The sequence below is a fragment of the Vicia villosa genome, linkage group LG7, assembly GCF_029867415.1.
Source record: "Vicia villosa cultivar HV-30 ecotype Madison, WI linkage group LG7, Vvil1.0, whole genome shotgun sequence".
In the NCBI taxonomy this organism is placed as follows: domain Eukaryota; kingdom Viridiplantae; phylum Streptophyta; class Magnoliopsida; order Fabales; family Fabaceae; genus Vicia; species Vicia villosa.
Genome location: NC_081186.1, coordinates 10,831,952 through 10,849,343, shown reverse-complemented (window position 1 = coordinate 10,849,343; position 17,392 = coordinate 10,831,952). Strand labels below are relative to the sequence as shown.

The window sequence follows — 17,392 nt, the reverse complement described above, 5'->3', positions numbered from 1 at the left end:
TGTATAAGTAGTGAACTCCCTCTGGGACACACTATGTGAGATATCAGCCCTTAAACCAAACAGAAACTGGTCCACCTTCCAACCCTCATCAGGAGCATACGCGGCCTGCCTAGAGTAAGCAGCCAAAATTTCAAACTTCTCAGCATAAGTAGCTACTGACATATTGTCCTGCCTTAACTGCTGGAACTCCAACTCCTTCTTAGTCCTCAGTGAACTAGGAAAGTATTTCTCCATAAAAGTGATCTTGAAATTCTCCCATTCCTTAGGTACTCCCTGAGTAATCATCAAAGCAGAAGCACCCTTCCACCACCTCATAGCTGGACCTTTCAGCGAATGAGAAGCAAACACTACCTTGTCCTCTTCACTACAATGCACGATCTCAAAGATTCCTTCTACATTGGCCACCCACTCATGCGCCTTTATAGGATCTAATCCACCATGAAATTCCGGAGGATTCATGCGAATGAAATCTCTATAAGTCCCACCTACAGCTTCGGGCACAACCACTGGAGCATTATGACCGCCATTCATCTGTTGCATCATCTGCAGCATGAACTGATTCTGCTGCTGTTGCATCTGTTGCATGAACTGGGGCCATGGAACATTCGCACCGCCATCCGGTGTATTCACTTGTGGAGGTCGTGTGGGGGGTCGACCACGAGTCCTGCGTCCGTCCGCCATGTTCCTGGAGGTTATCAAAATGGGATTAAGTTGATCAGGCTCAATGCCATAGTCATAACACAACAAAACTCATGGGAACACAACACATCTTGGACAGAAAGAAACACTTATAATATCTCATGGCTAGGTCGAGGATACGACCTGCTCTGATACCAACTGTAACACCCATATATAAATACATGCATCAAATCATATAAGTATACATGAATCCAAGTATTTGGTACTGAAATACCAATAAGTTCCTAGACAACACATTATACATATTAATGCCCAAATACTAAAGTTCTACACAATGGCATAATACATACAAGATGTTCAAAATAAAAAGCTAAGAACTAGATCAGACAATGATCTCAAAAGAACTCCACAACGGAAGCTTCGCCATATCCAAAATAAGAACAAGGAATAAGGAAATCAAACTTCTTTCTCCTTACCCTTCGCGGAACCTGTAGTACCTGAAATCAATATATAATGGGGTGAGATATAAAATCCCAGTGAGTTCCCTATCCTATGGATCCTCTCGGCTTTACAAGGTTCTAATCTATAAGTCTCAAGTTATAAGGAACTAGACCTTGAGTTCTCACACTAACATTATATGGAATCATACTTAGAGTTCAACAACTCAACACAAGATTATTAATTGGAAACCAATACCAAGGCATCCCCATATTCCCGTCCCCTTCTACGTCTAGGAGGTGGCACGAGTCATGAATCCTTTGGAAAAATCTTGACATACGACATGGATTCGGACTCATGAGCCTTTCCCCATGAATCGTCACTTCACATGGCCCGTACACCATCACAAGTCTCTACCCGTAGGTTCCATTCGTACACAAAAGCGGGAATCAAACCTGCCAAGATTATTGTGCCTCTCTGCACGGTGAATGCCTGTTAGCATTCAAAGGAAAAATAAAGAAATAAAGAAAATACTACGGTTCCGATTAATACATCAACAATGGTGATCGCTTCCGCAAACCACTAGGCCTGTTAGCCTTTCCTCATAAGATTCCAACACGTATGTCCATATAATGTTCCATCCTAGGTTTCTTTGTTAAGCTACACAACCTAACAATTCCTAGTTTTCCTCACTTATGCTTTATTCACATAACAATGTAGTTATTTAACCCTCTTGATATAAACACATATAACAAGGTATTACCAATCCACCTGCAATAGAACTCAAACAATAATTATAGAGTACATAAGCATCATACCAAGAGCACAACGTCCTCATGGTTCCAAAATCTACACCACTATAAAGGACACACTCCTAGCCTATTACTGCTTCAAACGGTGGTTAAAACAGAGTTACGGTTCAAAGGTTATGCTTGAAACAATTTCCGTTAAGTTAAGAAAATTTGGTTAAGGAAGCTTCAGTTCGCGCCGCGCAACAACTAGGTCGCGCCGCGAACCCTATGGCAGAAGCAAACCACTATAATTCTAACACTGTTCGCGCCGCTAACTAATTTACGCGCCGCGAACCCTATGGCAGAAGCAAAGCTCTAAAGATTTCCAACTGTTCGCGCCGCGACGCCCAGTACGCGCCGCGTACTGAAGGCAGAAACAAAACCCCTACAAACCTGCATAGTTCGCGCCGCGCAGCCCCGTTCGCGCCGCGAAGCGCGCGAGAACTCAGTTCTCAGCTCTGCCTCACACACAGGTCCATGGTTCAAAAACCATCTAAACCCATTCACACCTGTTCCAGATCATAATAAGGCATAGATACAACCTATAGATGATATATTCATGGATTATAATCACTTTGCTCATGAACATTGATGAATTTGTCCAAAACCTAGATTTCCTCTATACCAAACCCTAAATCAAAACTTATGATTTCTCATCCACAATCAAAGCTATAAGTTTCTAACTAGAACCCACCTCGATTAAGAGTCGTTGATGTCGAAGATGAGTTGATTCGGCAAAGAAATGGTGAAGATCCAAGCTTTTCTCCTCTTTCTCCTTTGCTCTTCCTTCTCTCTACTTCTTCTCTCTATCTTTCTCTTTTTGGTGTAGAATGAAGAAGAAAACAAAAGGAAAGGATATAAGGAAAAAAATCTTTAAGTTAACACTACTAACTTAATGTCCAAAGTATCTCTATCGTATCAATTGATAAAACCTCAGTGTCAGTTAATACATTAGAGCATTTAATTAATACGGGGTATTACATTGATGTTATAGAAAGTAGACATAAAAGCAATTTTTACTACCCATTCTTGACCCCTAAGGTAACGCGAAAGAGGATATCTCAAAAAAATAGAAGAGGCCCAAGTTAGACATATTTATGACCATAATAACGTTAGAGAAAAGATATCAGGAGATGAATATCAATATTTGGGTAGAAGGTCTAAGGACCTACAAAGCAGTTATACACATGTTCTAAAAAATACTTAATCCTAGCATGAAACAGAGGCAGAACCATATGATAATAAAATCAAATATATCTCGCAATCTATCAATATGTACATCAATAAAGAATAAGAGCTAATAAAATCTCTAATAGAATCAATTTTAGGTCACCCAGAAGGCCCAATTATGAAGACTCGAACACGAACGACACACCAAATCATGCGTTGAAAAATAAGATGGATGATCTCAACCATAAGATCATCTCGCACCCTCCATATCAATCAGAAAGTCCTCTGCATAACACACGACCAATTTCATGATTCAAATTCAAATGTCACTTCACATCATCTCACTTTCATACTAACTTGGGTGTTGGAGTGTTAACATTGTAGGGCAGTCGCACTCCCCTGCATTGGAAGCTTGAGTCCATTGCAGGGATCATCATTGTCTATTCATCAATAAATTTTGGTTCCACCACAAAAAAAATGGAATCGTCTGTGGGAATTGACATATGGTTCCTTCATATTTACACATTCAAACATTCATTTCTCAAGTTATCAAAGTGGAGTTCCCCTGGTCTAGAAATCTATATCTCTATCCTTAGAGTCGCAAATCTCTAGTTCTCAATATTCTCTCTTGAATTTCAACTTCTCTTTCCTCAAATTTTCCTTTAAATTCTTCTATATTGGCTTCTTGTAAAGTTACTCGCTCCACCGTTTAATATGAAGCTATCACAATTGTCATAGTTCAAATAGCCAAAGGCAGTTCATAGAGCTAACGATGAATTCCTTTTGGATTCTCCATTTGTCTCTTCATAGCAAGATCTTATCCAACCTAGGGAAATTTCATAGAGAAATTCTAACCTCTTCTATTCCTCGGATCTACTCTGCAACTTCAACAAGGTAAACTGTCACTTATACCTTCATCACTTCCTATGGTGTTTGGACCAAAAATGCTTCATGACTTCAATTGTTGTAAGCTAATCTTGGTGTGCCAGAAACCAAATAACTGTTGAACACTGATTATAATATGGCACAACAGCAGAATTCCCAGTCCTTAGTGGAATGATTACTTTGGATTGAAGAAAGCCTACACCACGCTAATTTAAGGAACAACATTGTACAAGAAGCAGTTTCACGAAGAAACCAAACCTTCATCTAGGAATTGATAAATATTCCGATAGAAACTCACCAAGAGGGGATCCAAAAATCTCCAACCTACCGAAGATATTGAAGATGCTGAACTCCTTCCGCTGATCTGGAAAGAGAAAAAGGTAGATACACTTCTCCAGAAATCTACCTTCCTTTAAAGAAGAAAGAACATGAAGAACATGCTCCAGGAAAAGAATGAAATAAAAATTCCATATCTAGTCGACCACCAAAGAAAGATATTGGTCGTAAGAAAGAAGAAAGTGAGCATGGACTCCCTCTCAAGAATTGATGCCTATACTCTCCTCAACACTTCGTGGGAGAAAATATGAAAAGGATGCACCAATAGAGAGTTCAAGAAAATCGAGATAAATATTTCATATCCGGCTAGATAGCTTGCATAGACAGTTAAATCCAAGTAATGTCGTTTCCACAAAAATCACGATTACAACATGGATGATTGCATCTTGCTAAAGGACATAGTTGAAGGGTTGACTAAAAAACGACGAACGGTCAAGTACGCCAAGAACAACAATATGGACTCGGAAAATTTCCCAAAGAAAAAGGAATTCCCCATTAAAATGGTTGAAGTCATTCAAGGTCTAGGACACAAGCATCAAGGAAGATTCGTGCCACAATTAGAGTTGATTACATTGTTTGACTTCCACTGGAAGATCCTTGTTGCCCTGTACGCATCCCAATTAAAAAGGAGATAGTCTTTAGAGAAATTTGAAGCTACTACCCAGACGTTTCAAGTTCAGGTGTATGCCAACTTTATCTACGAAGGGAGATATACTAAATGACTTTCCAATGTTATGCTAATCAGGAAAGCCGTTGGAAAATAGACAATGTGCATGGACTACACTGATCTTAATCGGGCATGTCCAAAGGATTCATATCCATCACCGAAAATAGATATGTTGGTGGATAATTTGGCAGGGTTGTGATGTTCACATGCACGACTAAAATACTGAGCAATGAAGCTTTTATGGCTACTTCCAGCATAAAGAACCCTAGGATGTCATACAATAACAATAGAAGAAATCATTATCGATGATCTAGATCCCCTCAGAGATACTATAGTGTCTTAGCTCTCAAAGGTCATCATTGCTAAGTAAGTGAGCTGCAAAAAGAGACCTAACGCGTGAAATTCATTTAAGGCACAAGTTTCCAATAAAAGTGATGTCACACCATGACCATTCATTTGGACTAAATAATGATCAGTCAAAAAATGAGCACGGCGAAACCCTCACCCTACAAATAGAGACAAGGGCTTTAGGGGGGGGACGAATTGCTACGGGTCACGGGAAGGCCCAATAATTAAGACACAAGAGTGAATGACACACTGAATCATACACCGAATATAAAGATAGATGATCTCACCTTTTTAAATCATCTTATATCGTCCAGATCAATCGAAAGGTCCTGCGCATAATATGCCGTCAATTCCACGAGCGGTTTTAACCACTTTATCATATAAAGAGAAAAACGCGTGATTTCACAAGTATTTCAAATTTAAATTTTATTTCACTTCATCTCACTCTCCTACTAACTTGAAACATTGGGATGCTAATTTTGTAATGACTACAAATGTCAAATCAAGGTACGTTAAAAAGTTCTTTAAAAACCTTTTACTTCTCATCTTTGATCTTCTCATCTTTGATCGTCAAAGTGATTCTAGGTACCCACTTTTCAAAACAATAAAAAAAAAACTAGAAAGAGGCCCATCTTGAAAGTAGACTTATTTGTTTAGATTTTCCCCTTTCACTTTTGGTATATCGCATGTAATTTTTATGAAGTGTTATATTTTTCCGATTGATGTTCATTCTTGTTTGGGATACTAATTAAGAGTAATATCCAGAAATGCAAAATAACAGGTTTAAAAAATGCAAAATAAAAGTTGAAATGCTCCTGGTTACAAGCAGTAGACTACTAGTGCTTACATGTACTAAATACATGCAATGTTAATAAAGCTTCATTCAAAACAACTAAAACTCCTTGGTGGTGATTTCCATCCTTTTCTCTATCCTTCTGCAGCTTTTCCTTTCATCTGGAAAGTTGAACAATTGATGTCTCTCTAAAAATGTGAACAAGGAGGGTCATATTAGTTTTAAGAATGAGCTCAAACTTGCATGCATCACCAACTTTCAAATTATTGTCTTCTGAAAATTTCTTCCATCCACCTGTCACTACTAGAAATACATGTATTACCTGCGGAATTTTCTGTGGAAAATATTCCGCAGGTATACCTGCGGATTTTCCTGGGACTTTGTTAAAATAAATAAATTTTCTACGGATTTATATTTGGCAGCAAATTCCGCAGGAATTCCTGCGGATTTTACTGCGGAACGTATATTTTAAACCAAATATTTATCAATCATATAAAATCCGCAGGTAATTTCGCAGGAAATATTAACTTTTATTAAAACCAAATTGTAATACAAAATCCGCAGGTAATTCCGCAGGAAAACTTCCTGCGGTTTCACCTGCGAATTTGACATATTTCAATTTTTAATAAAACTAGTACTTTAGACCCGTGCGAGGCACGAGTTAAATATTTTTTAAGTAAAAAATCTCATTTTAAAAACACTTATAATTTACAAATCTTACTTATAGCAATTGAATAAAAAAAAATATATAAAATAGATCTTTTATTTAATATATAATAAAATAAATTGAATAAAAAAAAAAGACAAATTTGTGTTTTTCATAAGAAAATTGTGTTTTTCATACATCATAATTGTCTCATGTCTAAGATATAATACTTATAGCAATTTTTAGTATAAATACAATTTGCATAGGTATATAATTGTGTGTTATTTCAATGTACATATTTCTAATACTAAATTTAAAAATTTCATAAATATTAAGTTGTATTTTAGTTATAAACTAAAACCCGTTTTAATATGAATCTATTCAATAATAATAATATATGTTTTATGTTATAAAATTATATCATCTCATTCACTAAAACAAAAACAAAAATGATATACTACATAAGCCTCTAAAATAATTTACTAACACAAATGAAAAATGACTCTTATGATATTTGAAGATAAAAATTTGAATATAATAAAATATATCAAATTAATTTATTGATCTTTATTAAATATAGTAAGAGAATATAAATTGTCCAAATTTTACCGTATCAAATTTTAAAGTAATAAATTTGTGTATTAATCAAATATTTTAGAATAAATATTAATATTTTATTTTAAAAAATACAAACTTTTATGATAAACTAATATTTTAATATAATTTGTTACACTTTAATAGTGTTTGTAATTATAGTTAATTACATGTATTTTTAAGAAAAAAAATCACAAATAAATAAAGTTTATAGGTACAAATTATTATATATTATTTTATACATTTTTAATAAGATAAAATTTACTTTTGATGCAAATTAAACTTTATGTTAAGCAAAATTCAAATTCTCAAAACAATATTAAATTTAATTAATTATTTAATTATTGTTCTAAATTTATACCTTTATTATAGGTTTAAAAGAATAAATATGTAAGTCAAGTTTCTATGTAATGGTCAATAGAAAAAAAATAAAAACATTTGAATATAGAAAAAATAATAATATTGAAATAAACGAAGTAAAAAGATATCACATAAAAGATCTATTTCAATTTAATATAAAGTAAATAATTTTTTTTACCGTTGTTATTACAAAAAAAATATAAAAAGTTATTGTTTAATTAGATCTATTGGAACATAATAAAAATAAATATAAATAACAATAAACATTAATAATAATAATAATAAAAAATTATTATTATTATTATTATGATTGATAATAATAATAATAATAATCAAAATTTTAATACTAAATTTAGTATAAAAATTGAAATGATAAAAATAATGAGAAGGAGATATATCTGGTAACGACAATAAAGCTAAGGATGGATTAGAAATAATGAAATACATTAATGGAATACATGTATTAAAAAATAAAATAAAATTTAGTTTTTATTTTTTTTAATTAGAATACATGTATTAAAAAAAAGAGCAATCTTCATCTTCAAGCCTCAAAGGTAACTCATCATTCCTATCAGTAATGTTAGGGAATCCACCACTAATCCAACTCAAAAAGCATCATCAGAAAATCAATATCTACTGACAATTTCCCAAGCAAACGCTCAACCAAAACCTTTTCAATTTCATCCAAGTGCAAAACCACCTGACCACTGCAGCATCGGCACCACAAACTCCGGTCAACAACGAAGACACCACTGCAAACTCTGGTCAACAAAGAAGACATAATTAATCTCTCAGGTTCCACTCGAACTGTAACCAAAATCTGACAAATAAAAAGAAAACACACCAAAAAAGAAAATCTGACAAACAAAAATAAAACACACCGAAAAAGAGTGTTATAGAGGCAGCTAAAAATTACACAGCATAATCCTTCAGCAGATCTGAAACAGAGAGAAAAAGAGAAACAACCAACTCATGATTTTCAGAAAAAAAACTCAGCATGCTTATATTTCTACAACACAAAAATAATTAAAAAACTTTAAAAGTTTATGAACTTCAGAAAAAACCAATTTGTATTTGTACTATAGAAATGGCTCTGAAATGGGATTAGGGCTCTAGGGTTTATATAGGAATACGTTAGAATCTAAAAGTTTGTATTTTAATGTATGAGGAAGATCTAAAAGCCATCAAATATTGTTTGAATCAACGAATATTTTGATTAATGTGGGAAGGAAATATCAAAAGGCATGGAAATTGTTGGAAATAGAAAACTGAATTGATTTAGCCGTAAAAGCCTATCATATTGGAAGCGTATAGTTGGTTCACGCGAAACAATTTTTGGGAAAATAAATGGTCCATAATTATTATAAAAAATTTATAAATTAAATAGGTGGATAATTAATTATAAATAAGACCAAAGTGAATATATAATAATTTTTAAAAAAATAATTATTAAATTAACAATTATAGTAAGATTTCCTAATGTAGAAATAATAAAAATAGTAAGCTCTCTATAATTGTGACACTTGTCAAAATTGCCAAAAATCTCATTTTGCTTTATTATATTGTATGATTAATCATTATTTTTTCTATTTTATTAATTTTATTTATAGTGGTTTTTTATTTAGTTTAATTTTACTTTTTTTATCTTAATTTTTTTTATGTTATTAATTATTTTTATAATGTATTTTAGTTAATTTTTATTTTTAATTTTAATCTTAATTTTTAATAAAATAAATAAATGGTATGTAGATTTTGATTTATATATATATATATATATATATATATATATATATATATATATATATATATATATATATATATATATATATATATATATATATATATATATATATATATATATATATATATAATTTTTCAACTTATTATATTTTAATAATAGGATAGTTTTATAAAAAAAAAGTATTTAATGAAAATACCCTGACAGTGTAAAGCAGTTTTACACTGTTGTTAGTGAAATCTAAACTGTTAAATTATATAAAAATTTGACTTTTTCTTTTAATTAAATATAAAATGTTTATTTTTAAGGGTTGTGATGTATTGACCGTGTAAGTTCAAAAAAATTTACACTGACAGTGCAGTACCATTAAGTTCAAAAAATAATAGGTATGAAAGTTTTTAAAAAATAAAATTGTAAAAATTTAATTTGATGGGAATTTATATTTTAAAAAATAAAATTGTAAAAGTTTAACTTGATGGGAATCGAACCCAGGTTTTAAATCAATTAACCGCACTAAGCCACTACACTGCGTTGTTCTTTTTTTAGTTACATTGATTTGTTCAAGAAATTTCTCACTCTCACGTTTAAACAATATTCAAAAACCTAAGAAACCACCACTCGCTCACTCTCACGTTGTAGCTACTCAACTTCAAACACCTAAAAATCACTTCGTTCTTCTCTTGTATTCAACCGTGTTCTGTTGCCATCACCGCATCTTCGCCGGTGTTTTGTTGCCGCAATCTCGCCGGAGCCTAGCGTTGTGGTCTTCTTCATCTTCACACTTCAACTCAGGTATTCTCTTGACATTATATACATTTCGTTCCTCGGAGTCCCATCACCGCATCTTCACACTTTAATAAGAAATACCAGTGCTATCAAGTTATGGCTTAAGCTAAAAATCAATTGAAATCGTGAATGTTACAAGAGTTTCAGTTTCCATAGCTAGGGTTTTGTTCCTGTTTTTCTGATGTGGTAAATTTGTTCCTATTCATTTCTGAAATTAGATGATTTTAAGTTAGGTTGAATATAAACTTATGTGATTTTTGTAAACAAGGTGTTTGTTGAAATGATTTTAGTCTTAGGCTTCAAAGTTGTTGTCTTGTAACTGGTGAAGGGCTTAAGGCTCTTGGTATGGCAGTGAGTAATGGTCTTGAAGAATTGGCATTCATAAACTCTGATGTGGTTGAAAGGGAGAAAGTATTGCTTGCAACTTTGGGTCAACTTAGTTGTCGTGTTCATTGGAAATGATTCTGCTCTATTTAAACAATAATCTCTACTCATTCTATCATTTCCATCTGCAATTTTAAATGACCTGACAGTTATAGGTCCATCTTCTGCAGGCTCCTTCTGCCCCTTAAACAGGAGCTTCAAGGAAATCACCACCTTTTGCTTTGATTGCTTGTAGAAAGAAGGTTTTTCAGTCGCAATTAACACGTAAGGTCTAATTCATGTTGGTTATTCATTTCCATGTTGGTTTCTTGCATTCATTTGGTTGATTTGAAGATGAGAGGCTGTAAAGGACTCACTAGTGTGTATATTAAAAGTGTAATATATGCATACTGTTTTAACACTTCCTCTTACTTTAGTTTCTGATTTCTAGATTCTACTAGGGTCAGGCTATGAATCTTGTCGGCAATATTATCAATTTTTCAGTCATTTATTCTAAGAGTGTAGACCTGGCTGCTACTATTTGAAAATAATTTTTTGAGTTGATTTGTCTACTCTGTTCAATCATCAACACTGCAGGGAAAATAAAAATTTGACTGGAACTGCAAGATATGCTAGCATGAATACTCACCTTGGCATTGGTATGTGTTATGACCCTTCATTCAACTTGTATTCTGAATGATTAAATTTTGCTATCTAATATTGCTTCTATTTCTCTGATGATTGATGTATAGAACAAAGTCGAAGAGATGATTTAGAGTCTCTTGGTTTCGTTTTGATGTACTTCCTGAGAGGGAGGTGATTATTACTTTCCACCTATACTTTGGTGTCTGCCAGCACTTTGTACTTTATCTTATTTATGTTTTCTTTGTTTATAGTCTTCCTTGGCGGGGACTTAAAGCAGGAAACAAGAAGCAAAAGTATGAGAAAATTAGTGAAAAAAAGGTTTCTACATCGATTGAAGTGAGTTAATTAAATTGTTATTCAGTCTTTATTAGTGCTTATATTATCTACTCCTTCATGACCTATACTAAGAATTTACTGCTTATTCCAGGCTTTGTGTCGGGGTTATCCAACAGAATTTGCATCATACTTCCATTACTGTCGCTCATTAAGGTTTGATGATAAGCCAGATTACGCTTATCTCAAAAGGATATTCCGTGACCTGTTTATTCGGGAAGGTTTGAAATTATTATTATATAGAAAGGATAACTTTTTCCTCATTTCTTAAGTTTATAATTTGTAGCTGTTCTAATTGAGATTATTTTAAAATACTGTTTGATCTAATTTCTTCTTTTAAGGAGAAGAGAGGATAGTAAGTATGTATGGTCCCTATTTTCGAAGACAGTGACAGACACTATTTTAAGAAACATGTATATATGGTCCCTGCTGCACCTTTGATACTGAAAGAAAGAAAAAAACTCAATGGATTCCAAATTTGATGGGCCTACAAATTGAATTCATCAGTTATGAAATTACCTGTTTCTGGTGCATATATATTTCCTTGACTAAAGTGTCCTATCAAATACTGTTAGAAGATCTATTAGAAATATATTTGGTTTTGGTTGAAATATTAACTACTTAAATAAGGTGGACTAAGTTTTATTCTAAATGTGTTTCTTTTGTAGTAACTTTGATTTGACATTGTTAAAGGTTGTGATTTTTGTTTGTTTGTTTTGATTTGTGATTTAACAGAAACAAACAAAATTGGCCCAAGATGAGAACCTTTTCCTAGAAAACATTCTACGGCTGCTACTTCAAAAATTTGTGGTATGTTAAACTGTTGCCCGTGTTTATAGATTATTCTTTTTTATTATTTGATAGTTGAATATGTTTATAGATCTTAAGCTGAATTTTTTCTAGGTTAGCAGCCTAGGACAATAATCAAAAGCTTAATGCAAAATGAAAGCATATCCCATATAATATATTTACTGTTGAATTAAGTAACTTTGAAAAGTTTATAATCATCACATATAGCTAGCTTTGTTACTGCCCTTATAATTTTTTCTAATAAATATGATTGAGGGAATGGTTGTTCTTAACTACATAAGCCCATAAGTGTTTGCCAACTACACTAGTAAAGTTACAACCGACAAAATTGAATGAGTAGAAAATTTATATAATTTAATTTGTGGTAGTCAAGTATATAATCATGCCACCAAAATGTCCTTAATAAGTAACAAAAATATAAAATAATAGTCGTTGAAGTGAAAGGTGGAAGGGAGCTGATGTGTGGCAACAATTATCATGACAGACTAAGATCAATAAAGATTCTTATTATCATGTAGTAATTTATTTTCTTTATAGTTAACGTTAGTTGATTGTGAGGGTGAACGTCTATCAAAGTGGAAGGAAGCACATGGTTTAAGCTAAATACGAGGAGAAGAGAAGAACTAACATGCCTTTCTTCAATTACAAGGTACCATTGATTTGATAATATGAATCTACCTCTTCCATTCAGTGTACCTATACATGTGTGTCACAAGCTGCCAACTACTACGATATCTGTAACAAATTGAAGTGGTACGGATCTTCCTCCACTTCGGGATCCTTCTTGATACATGTGCAATTTCTTATTAGGAAGTTACCACCAAAATTTAGAGGAAATTGTACGTTTATATTCCCCTTCAAAGATTTTATACTTGGACAACCTTAACTTTTTGTCTCGTTGGATTATCTTGTGAACCTTATAAGGAGTGTGCTATGATTAAAATTTATGTTTAATGTTTATGATAAATAATAAGATACCAAGAGCTCGTGTTTCAAATATATTGTATTAACAGAAGCTTAAGTTTCTTGAATATTTCATTCATTGATCAAATGTTTACAAGTGAGCTAGTGCAATATTTATACTGGCGCACCAGTTCTACACCAGTTCACACTCCTTTGTTTACATCAGTTACATTACTAGCATATGAGAAACTTACATGACTAAAGTTCTACTTCTCTTATAAGTAGCCTTCTACTTTTCACAATTATTTTTTATGTTGATTTTTTGGGGCCTGAACCCATGATGCTCAGCTCTAGCTCATTTATTGGATACACTCTATCAGCATGGAACTAAGATAAGATAAGGAGATAAAGTTGACCCAAAAAATGTTCTAGTCACGAATATTAAAAAAATCTAGATATCAATTATAAAATGGTCCATACAATGTTTTCATCTCTCAATTTTTGTTACCCCTGTATAGTGATACATTTAGTATATCTTTTGGTTATAACTAAATAATAACGTGATGTTAACCTTAGGATTCTTGTATATTGTCATGCAGATAGATACTTTGGATGACTCAAGTAAATATAGATATACCTAGGCCAGACTATCAGAACCACTGAATCACATTGCTAAGTGAATCAATCAGTGATGTGATGTAACTAAAATTCTAGTCCCTCATGAGTTTTGGCAACGGTTTTAGCTGGTTCTAGGAACGGTGTTTTTGTAAAAAGCGTTGCCTAAAGGCAGGGAAGGACTAAAAATGAAAACTGCAATATTTATAGGGACCAAAAACTTATTTAACCCTTAAATGTAATAATATATTGTATATGATTATGTATCTCACATATATACATGATAATTAGAATTGGTCCCTATTTGTACCAATTTTCATTCATTACATGTTAATTTCTGGCACATGATTTGTCTTTTGGAGAAAACCACTGTTGCATAACTTTGGTGATTGTATATATTGTTTAGTATTTAGTAGAAGCAATACATATCTAGAGACTACAAAATTATTTTTTTTTAATTTTTAAATAATTTTCCTGCGGATTTACCTGCGAAATTTTCCTGCGGATTTTCTGCGGAATTACCTGCGGAACTTCCTGCCGAAAATATTACCCACGAAGGTTTTAGCTGGGGACAATAAACCGCAGGAAAATCCGCAGGTAAAGTGTTTCCTGCGGAAATTTAGCTAAAATCCGCAGGTAAATCCGCAGGAAATTCCAGTATTTCTAGTAGTGTGTGATTTCAAACTTTATTCTTCCTTTATTGGATATCCTCCTTGTGTACTTTGCAGGCCAAGTTTTTTCATTGTTTAATACCTGAAAACAAATATACCCTCTCTTCATATCCAAATCAAAGTTTTTCTTACCAAATTCAGATGGTATACTCTGCGTGAAGAAAAAAAAGAGTAAAATGTTAATGAATAGATACTAATCCTTTCACTAATATCTCTTAAAATTCTCATCTTCTTTAATTATCCTTTATTATATATACTAACAATAATTGACTAAAGGTTGTGATAAGCTAAGCTTAAATGTTTGTTTGCAGCTTACCAAAAGAAAATGGTGTTCAACGTATGATGCACCCATGACAACAACAAAAGATGGATTACATGTTCTCAATGATTTTGCTCTTTCAAGTGTTGTATTCCCGCGCTTTCCTGCAAAAACATGAACAACATGAGGCACATATTTCATGTTGATAAAATTGTCTTGCCATTTCCATAAGATTTTTTACTAGACTTAACAACGCGAATAAAAAAGATAATAACTTATACCTTTGCGCTTTTTGACACAACTACTGCTTCCAATTTCAAAGGAGGAATAAACTTTTCTCTTTTGAGTTGCTCTACAATCTTCTTTATTGTTAGCTTCAATTCTTTTCAAAGGATATTTTATCTCTAAAGCACTCTTATCAAAGATTCTTACTTCAAATTGGGAAGTTCTTTCGTATTTGAAAACAAGAAGATGGCCATGAGATAGAGAATGATACTCTGCAAACTCTTTCCAACCCTTTTCAAACCATATCTTGCCATCACTTTTTACCAAACTTATTTTCCAATCTGCACCATTAGGAGTCTTTAGACATATAGCTTTTGGAAGATATCTTCCATATTTCTTCACAAACTTTCTTGATATCATCTGTCAATGATTTATACCAGATTAATATCCATGCATGATAGAATTCATAAAACTATGCTGCATTATCTATCGAGTTGCCAAATAGAAAGTAACATAATACAATGATGTGATAAAAATAAAGAAACATAAACTATACTTGAAGAAATAATCTAAGGCTTAGGCTTACGAGCTTTTCTTGATGAATACTTTGAGTGACTATGATTTTGAAAAAGTGAATTGGTTTTTTCATCTCAGATAATTCACTAGACATTCACAAAAACCTTTTGAGTGAGTGAGAATTGCCTGCAATGAAGTTTAGAGAACGATCACTGCTAAGACAAATCTATTTATACAGATAAGTTATAATTGTTTATAAAATAGAGAAAATATTAAACCATGACTTTCCATATTACATTTGATCACTATGCCACTTGTTTTATCAATTCAACTAAAAAAGACTTCATAAATTTTTTGACATATTATATACTTCCAATATTATTTATCGCAATTGATCCTTTAAATTTTCTTGATTAACTATTGATGTCGTTGCAGCAAGAAAATTGTCCTATGCCCACAGACATTTGCTATGTTTTTTATCTACCTACAACAAAACCATCATTAATTTTTTTTATATAGTTGTATTTACTTAACTTTACTTATCTTGTGTCATTATTATTATTATTATTATTATTATTATTATTATTATTATTATTATTATTATTATTAATAATATAATTTTATAAAAAAATTAAAATTATTAAATTATTAAAAAAAATAGAAAGAAAAGGGATAAAAGCAGTAACATGAAACATGAAAGGAAATAAGTTGCGTGAAACATTAGTGAACCAAAAGGCCATCGTGAAAACCTGCGAAAATTTCATGATTAACCTATACTACTACCTTACTCTGTTTGCAAATGCGTCTTCCTTATATCATTTTCCTACTACCTACCTAACCATAGCTGAAGTCTTCTTGGAACTAACAATAGGAAATCACATTAAAAGTGTATAAAAGATTTGTTTTGAAGTATGACTTCATTTAAATCGATACTAACCTAATAGGAGTAACAAATTTAAAGCAACATATAGCAATGGGCTTAATGATTATAGCTTGAAACTCTAAATTAGGGGTGGACAGGATTTTTTCTCCCTTCTAAACATCAATTAATCAAATGTAGGATTACTACGTTCTTATATTCGATTACATGATGTAATATTTTTAGCTTTTAGAGAAGTATAATTAGTTATTGCGTTTTGTTAACAGGTTATCAGTGTGTTGAAATTGTTTTCTAAGAACAACTATAATCGGTTAAAAGCTACAATTCAACAATAAAACATCACTAAAAAAAATTCAACAAGGAACTAATAGTTAAAACACACGTTTATCCCCCGAGTGCTACGTATCAGAGCAACCACCGACTCGATTCACAGCGTCTAAATCTTCATTAAAGCTATCACCTGCACGTTACCAGTATACAAGTAATGGCGAAACAAATAAAAGATGTGAGATATCAAACAATATAAACTAGGTGGTGATAAACAGTATATATACGGTTCAAGTCATCATAATCATCACTTTGCAGTATAATCATTACCGTCTAGTTTACTTCACTGTTTAAATCAAAACAACACACGTCACAATATCTCACATAAATTCATATTCAGATTTCACAATAATTTACATAAGTCCAGACATCATAACACGTAAACTCACAATCACACAAATGAAATGTGACTCTAACAATGCACATGCACGTGGTACCCAAGGCTTCAGCCCCCATCGCCAATTGTCAATAAATAGAGGCAACAAAACAGGCATGTGCCTTCGACATTGTTTGCCAATCCAAGTCATCACAAAAAATGCAATCATGAGACTCAATGAATGCATCATCACAAAACAAATCACAACAACATCGTCACGAGGCATACACCTATATCACAAATGTTACCAATAATTAGAGGTAACTCAACGTCACTTT

The 17,392-nt window shown here is 32.5% G+C and overlaps 1 protein-coding gene and 1 pseudogene across 1 annotated transcript; one reads left to right on the top strand and one right to left on the bottom strand.

Moving 5' to 3' along the window:
* Positions 1 to 6,224: 6,224 nt before the first annotated feature.
* Positions 6,225 to 15,685, bottom strand: LOC131618658 (B3 domain-containing transcription factor VRN1-like; annotated as a pseudogene).
* LOC131616948 (casein kinase 1-like protein 2) lies at positions 10,953 to 11,818 on the top strand. The gene is made up of 4 exons (XM_058888366.1): positions 10,953 to 11,213; positions 11,307 to 11,370; positions 11,451 to 11,535; positions 11,627 to 11,818. Exons 1-4 carry the CDS (start codon positions 11,192 to 11,194, stop codon positions 11,801 to 11,803), a joined length of 348 nt encoding a protein of 115 aa, XP_058744349.1. The 5' UTR covers positions 10,953 to 11,191; the 3' UTR covers positions 11,804 to 11,818.
* Positions 15,686 to 17,392: the final 1,707 nt, after the last annotated feature.